General features: G+C 43.8%; 1 protein-coding gene across 3 annotated transcripts in view; it reads left to right on the top strand.

Moving 5' to 3' along the window:
- Window positions 1-7500, top strand: part of LOC110535394 (copine-4) — an 83444-nt gene that overhangs the window by 51658 nt on the left and 24286 nt on the right. For 2 of the 3 annotated variants that reach the window (XM_090189021.1, XM_090189020.1), the window contains exons 6-7: window positions 2713-2796; window positions 2881-2970. In XM_090189021.1, the coding sequence (XP_090045147.1) occupies window positions 2713-2796; window positions 2881-2970 (174 nt within the window). Of the gene's footprint in view, window positions 1-2712; window positions 2971-7500 lie in introns of all 3 variants that reach the window. The other variant, XM_090189016.1, reaches the window with a different exon arrangement.

Genomic DNA, 7500 nt, shown 5'->3' with positions numbered 1-7500 from the left:
TTGAACGCTGAGCTGTAGTCAATGAATAGTATTCTCACGTAGGTGTTTATTTTGTCCAGGTGGGAAAGGGCAATGTGGAGTACAATAGAGATTGCATCATCTGTGGATCTTTTTGAGCGTTATGCAAATCGGAGTGGGTCTAGGGTTTCTGGGATAATGGTGTTAATGTGAGCCATTACCAGCCTAGCACTCACGGCTACGGACTTGAGTGCTACGGGTCTGTGGTCATTTAGGCAGGTTGCCTTCGTGTTCTTGGGCACAGAGACTATGGTGGTCTGCTTGAAACATGTTGGTATTACAGACTCAATCAGGGACATGTTGAAAATGTCAGTGAAGACACCTGCCAGTTGGTCAACACATGCCTTGCCAGCGGCCTTACTCACATCGGCTACCTCAGTGTTGCCTCAGTGTTGCTTGCCTCGAAGCGAGCATAGAAGTGATTTAGCTCGTCTGGTAGGTTCGTGTCACTGGACAGCTCGCGGCTGTGCTTCCATTTGTAGTCTGTAATAGTTTGCAGGCCCTGCCACACCCGATGAGCATCGGAGCCAGTGTAGTACGATTCAATTTTAGTCCTTTATTGGCGCTTTACCTGTCTGATGGTTCGTCGTAGCAGGATTTCTTATAAGCTTCCAGGTTATAGTTCCGCACCTACCCTTTAGCTCAGTGGGAATGTTGTCTGTAATCCATGGCTTCTGGTTGGGCTATGTATGCACTTTCACTGTGGAGACGACTTCCTCAATGCACTTTTTGATAAAGCCAGTGACTGATGTGGTGTACTCCTCAATGCCATTGGAAGAATCCCGGAACATGTTCCAGTCTGTGATAGCAAAACAGTCCTGTAGTTTAGCATCTGCTTTATCTGGCTGCTTTTTTAATAGACCGAGTCACTGGTGCTTCCTGCTTTAGTTTTTGCTTGTCGGCAGGGATCAGGAGGATAGAATTATGGTCAAATTTGCCAAAGGAGGGCGAGGGAGAGCTTTGTACGCGTCTCTGTGTGTGGAGTAAAGGTGATCTAGAATTTTTTCCCCCTCTGGTTGACATATAACATGCTGATAGAAATGAGTTAAAATGGATTAATGTTTCCCTGCATTTAAGTCCCCGGCCACTAGAAGCTTCTGGGTGAGCAGTTTCCTGTTTTCTTATTACCTTATACAGCTGACTGAGTGCAGTCTTAGTGCCAGCATCCGTCTGTGGTGGTAAATAAACAGCCACACAAAATATAGATGAACACTATCATGAGATACTCCACTTCAGGCGAGCAAAATATAGAGACTTCCTTAGATTTCGTGCACCAGCTGTTGTTTACTAATATACACAGACCACCCTCGTCTTCGGAGTGTGCTGTTCTATCTAGCCAGTGCAGCGTATATCCCACCTACCGAAGGTGGCTCCCCTTCCTGTTCGGGTGGCGCTTGGCGGTCGTCGTCACCGGCCTACTAGCTGCCACTGATCCCTTTTCCCCCTTTTCTGTTTTTTGGTTGCACCTGTGTTTAGTTTAGGTTAATTGGTTGGGCTTTATTTACCAGCCGGCCCGCCTGCTGGTTGTGCAGGATTATTTTCAGTGTACCTGTGTACACGGCTGTATGTCACGGTGGTCCATGTGTTTGGATTTTGCTGGACTGTTTAAGTCCCCCGTGTTTGGGGCATTTGTTAGGGATGGCGTCTGTTCACTGTTGTGGTGCATTAAAAAGTAGCGCTACACTGAACTCTCTGCTTCCTGCGCCTGACTTCTTTCCCACTACACCCCGGGCGTTACAACCAGCTGAATGTTATCCATGTCGTCATTCAGCCACGATTTGGTGAAACATAAGATATTACAGTTTTTGATGTCCTGTTGGTAGGATATTTGTGATCGTACGTCTAATGTGATCGTGATCGTACGTCTAATCATCGTCTAATTTATTGTTCAATGATTGTACGTTGGCAAGTAATACTGATGGTGAGGGCAGATTTCCCACTCGCCGTTGGCGGATCCTTACAAGGCACCTCTCCCTATGTCCTCTATACCTGCGTCTCTTTCTCTTTCCAATGACCGGGATTTTGAAGTACATCCTGTGCGTCCTGCTTGTTGAAGAAATGCAATCTGCAATTTGACATTTCTACTTGTTGTTCAAAAGTGTTGAGAACAATCTGTGATTTTCTACTTCCCAGTGCTGCTCTTATTAGATAAGTCAAAGTACCAAGACAATTTGAAAGGCGTCTTAGCTGTATACTGTAACGAGTTACAACCTCAGGGTCTGGAGTATTGTATGAGGTACAGTATTTCTTCAGCTAATTTAGCTGTTCAGGAGTTTTGGCACCCGTCTAGGGAGTTACCAGAGATAACCCTCCTACAGATTGCATCACAGCTCAGCTCTATGAATCAATGAACAGGAAGGAGAAAGACCAGCCTCACAGGAAGAGATATAGTGGCAGAGAGTTAGTTAGATGTCAGTACAGTATATCCTATGTGTAATATATATTCCATGTAGATTACCTATACACATACAGGAGCGTTTGTAGAGGACCTCAGTGTGTTGTTGACTTTGATAAATGCATGAATTTGGACAACATGGCAACCATCTTCCGCACAACAACGTTAGGTATTTTATTGACCACTTTCACAGTTTTAGGGCCAAAGCGGTTGGGAGGGAAATATTGCAATCCCTCAGCATGGCATTAAGATGGTAGTTGATGTATTTCTGAAAGCCCACCATGTATCTCTCTGTGCAGGACTTTTTTAGCAAATCAGACCCTTTCCTGGAAATCTTCAGGATGAACGATGACGACACGCTACAGCTTGTGCACAGAACAGAGGTAAAACCAGCAGTCGTTTTGTTCAAACAGATCCATCCAATTGCTTTAGCTTATTTCCATTTCTCTTTCCTGTTTCACTCACAGACTGTTATGAACAACCTTAACCCGGTGTGGAAAACCTTCAAGACTTCCCTGAATTCCCTCTGCAGTGGAGACCATGACCGGCCTCTAAAGGTATAGACGTGTGTGTCTGATTGATTGTATGTATGTATGTATGTGCTTGGCTCTATGTCTTCTCGCCAGCCCAGGGGTCCTGATTGTGCACTTTTGCCACAGTAGTGGACTGACTGGCAGGTGAGCAATACTGATTTCAGCACCATGGCCTCAATCCTATGAGGGGTTTGTCTACTAGAGTCAGGAGGGAGTGCTAGACTAAGGAGGAAGGGGATTCTCTATAGCAGGGGTATTCAACTCTTATCCCTGGTTTTCTGTTCTACTTGATAATTAATACCACCCACCTGGTGTCCCAGGTCTAAATCAGTCCCTGATTGGTCTCTCTCTCCTTCCCTCTATTTTTCATTTCCTCCTCTCCAGTCAATCAGTCCCTGATTAGAGGGGAACAATGTAAAAATGAACTGGCATCGAGGTTCAGAGTTGAGTTTGAGTGCTCTCTAGACGAGTCATTTGTGGCTTGGCCTGATCATACAGGACCAAGACGGGGGACGTCTATTAGACCAGGGGAGTGGAAAGAGAGAGACTCTCAAACGCCCCGCCCCCACCACCTTTATAACTCCTCCTCTTTCCTCCCTCTCGTGTTCTCTTTCAGCCCCCCTCCTTCTGTCTCACATGGTCGGCATCTTCCCCTTTTTGCCTTTATTGCCTCGTGTGTGTGCTTGTTTGTGTGTGTGTGTATTATTGCCTTTTCCCCCCTTTCTAACTCCCTGGCATTACTAAATCATTAAACTACAGTTAGTCTAATGAGCGCCTGAAGGGCCTGCTCTAAACAAATAAGACTTTCTCATTAAACATTTAGGCACCAACAATGAGCTGCAGCAGTGTCTCATTGTGTTTAGGGGCACTGAGTCTCTCTCTCTCTCTCTCTTTCTCTCTCTCCTTCCCTCTATTCTTCATTCCCTCCTCTCCAGTCAAGGAGATAGAGAGGGTGGTGCGGAGGTGGGAGGAGGTTAAGCTGTCGATGCCCCCACCCCCAACTCCCTCCCACCTACTTCTTGTCCCAATCCCTCCATGTTACCAATCACACCTCTCCTCTCCATCCCAAGATTTCAATCAGCCCCAGTTGCCACGGTGGTGCTCTTTAGGGGTATGAGTGATGAGGTCACTGTAGGGTTGGATGTGTGTTGGTGGGGCCAACAGCAATTAACCCCAGGGCAGGAAATGACATGGAGCTAAAGAGATCATTCACATTTAAACGTTGAAGGCTAAGAAACTGTCTGACCATATTGCTACCAATATTAACTGCACCCACGGTATCAGCAAACCTTTTTGAAATAAATATTAAAATTATACAGAGCCACTGCTTAACAACTAGTGGTTTCAGGGAAAGAGCTTCCTGTTTGTCTGTTGGGATTGGTCATCCAGTGGGACATGGTGAGTCCTATACTGTCTTGCCCACTAGCACCATAATAGTAGCACATAATAGTAACATCATAATAGTAACATCATAATAGTAACATCGTAATAGTAACATCATAATGGTAGACCATAATGGTAGCATCATAATAGTAACATCATAATAGTAACATCATAATAGTAACATCATAATAGTAACATCATAATAGTAACATCATAATTGTAGATCATAATGGTAGCATCATAATGGTAGACCATAATGGTAGCATCATAATAGTAACATCATAATAGTAACATCATAATCGTAACATCATAATAGTAACATCATAATAGTAACATCATAATAGTAGCATCATAATAGTAGATCATAATGGTAGCATCATAATGATAGACCATAATGGTAGCATCATAATAGTAACATCATAATAGTAGCATCATAATAGTAGCATCATAATAGTAACATCATAATAGTAACATCATAATAGTAACATCATAATAGTAACATCATAATAGTAACATCATAATAGTAGCACCATGATAGTAGACCATAATGGTAGCATCATAATGGTAGCATCATAATAGTAGACCATAATGGTAGCATCATAATAGTAGACCATAATGGTAGCATCATAATAGTAGACCATAATGTAGCATCATAATAGTAGCATCATAATGGTAGACCATAATGGTAGCATCATAATAGTAGACCATAATGGTAGCATCATAATAGTAGACCATAATGTAGAATCATAGGGGTAGCTCATTTAGAACGTCAGGGAACGCTATATTTGAAGCACGGCTAGTAATGGTGACTATTGGACCCAACGGTGTTATTGCTGGAAAGTACAGACACATCAGCGAGCAGCAAAGAGCATTGTTCCCAACAACCATCAATGGACAGATAATATTCATCCATACCCTCCTTACACAAAACGAAGACCTTTGCCAGCCAGGGCTATCTAAAAGTAATGCTAAATTATACAAATCTGTGAAATAGAACGGTCAGCTAAACTAACACATTGTGACAGTATGTAAATGCTTAGAAAGGAGGGTGGTAGGCCTATCTCTTCCTTTGGGTCTCAGTCATCATCTTATTGAAATGTGATAAGTTCTTTGAAGTTCTTTAGTAATTTCAACTGCACACTTGAGTTGAGAATATCTAGAATCCATACAGTAGATGATGTCAGTGTTCTGATATCGAAGCAGAGATTCCATATGACCCAGCTCTTCTAGTTCTGTCTAGTTAATGAGGGAAGCTAATGGTTTTGGATGAAAGTCCCGCCCTCCCCTTCAACCTCTCTGCCCCCTGAATATCACTTATTGTTAATTGGACAGCTACCCAATTGGTTGAGCCTTTCACCAGAGGAAAAGAGAGTCATGTAGAAAAGACACCAATTTAGCCCTCCTTGCCAAGCCCAATGAGGAGTCTCACCGTCTACCTGGTGGGGTATCTGGATGGAGCTGAGAGACAGGGCCTTTAAAGGGGAATGACCCTCTTGTCCTTGCAGTATTCATGGTTACTTAAGGAGGGAAAGTGGGGTTGCTGTGGAGAGAGATGCGGATGGCTGACAAGCATGTGTCAAAGTCCTTCTGATCCCTTTAATCCAGTGTCAGATTTCCATTCCATAATATCCACTTAAGCATGACCGAGTGTGTGTGGGGTGTGGATGGATATGTGTTAGGGGTGTGGATGGATATGTGTTAGGGGAGTGGATGGATATGTGTTAGGGGTGTGGATGGATATGTGTTAGGGGTGTGGGTGGATGTGTGTTAGGGGTGTGGGTGGATGTGTGTTAGGGGTGTGGATGGATATGTGTTAGGGGTGTGGGTGGATGTGTGTTAGGGGTGTGGATGGATGTGTGTTAGGGGTGTGGATGGATATGTGTTAGGGGTGTGGATGGATATGTGTTAGGGGTGTGGATGGATATGTGTTAGGGGTGTGGATGGATATGTGTTAGGGGTGTGGGTGGATATGTGTTAGGGGTGTGGATGGATATGTGTTAGGGGTGTGGGTGGGTGGATGTTTATTAGGGGTGTGGATGGATATGTGTTAGGGGTGTGGGTGGGTGGATGTGTGTTATGGGGTGTGGGTGGATTTGGGTGGATGTGTGGGTGGATATGTGTTAGGGGTGTGGGTGGATGTGTGGGTGGATGTGTGGGTGGATGTGTGTTAGGGGTGTGGGTGGATGTGTGGGTGGATATGTGTTAGGGGTGTGGGTGGATGTGTAGGTGGATGTGTGTTAGGGGTGTGGGTGGATGTGTGTTAGGGGTGTGGGTGGATGTGTGGGTGGATGTGTGGGTGGATGTGTGTGTGGGTTTCAGAAGCAGTGATAGTGAATGATTCCCTGTGGAGTTAATATGCCTCTAGTTTTAATGGATAATAAAATGTCTTCCCCTCCAATGGGACTTTTCACAAGATGCTGTTAATGTTAGCGCAGGTTAACCTCCTTATCACAAACTGTATAATACAAGAGCATTAATTGAACACACATTTATTAAACAGACGTTACAATGCCACGGTTCTGACACTTGACACAACCATGGATGTAGGAGGCTGTCCTGGAATTGTCACTGCAGTGAATGTGTATCATAGATGAATGTTCAGCATAGCTAATGGCCAAATGAGGGTCAGAGGTCAGTGTATTCATCCATGATCCATGTGAAACCTAGACACACACACACACACACACACACACACACACACGAACAGTGGCGTCATGCAGCCATTATTTTAGAGGTATGTGAGGATGAAGACTGTGTGTGTGTGTGGGACTGGCCAGCCCCCCTCTGGAATTCTGAGGATTTAGTATTTTTCGAACAACTGAAACAGCTTGTTCCTGCAATCTAGAGCCATAATCATTATGTCTAATACTATGTACAAGAAAAAAGAAGTGAAACAGAAGCTATCTAAGCTTACCTCTTTATCTGTTCACATGTCAGTTTAATGAATGATGCACGTTGATTCTATGACAAATGTTATGCCTTAGGAGTTTAGTACAACTGCCACACTGTTACTGTACATACAGTGCATTCGGAAAGTATTCAGACCCCATTCCTTTTTCCACATTTTGTTACGTTACAGCCTTATTTTTTTTAAATATTTTAAAAAATACAGATACTCATCAACCTACACACAATACCCCATATTGACAAAGCGAAAACAGTTTTTTAGAA

The sequence above is a fragment of the Oncorhynchus mykiss genome, chromosome 2, assembly GCF_057628025.1.
Source record: "Oncorhynchus mykiss isolate SJ-2025 chromosome 2, ASM5762802v1, whole genome shotgun sequence".
NCBI classification, from domain to species: Eukaryota; Metazoa; Chordata; class Actinopteri; order Salmoniformes; family Salmonidae; genus Oncorhynchus; species Oncorhynchus mykiss.
This window is presented reverse-complemented; position numbering and strand designations above follow the sequence as displayed.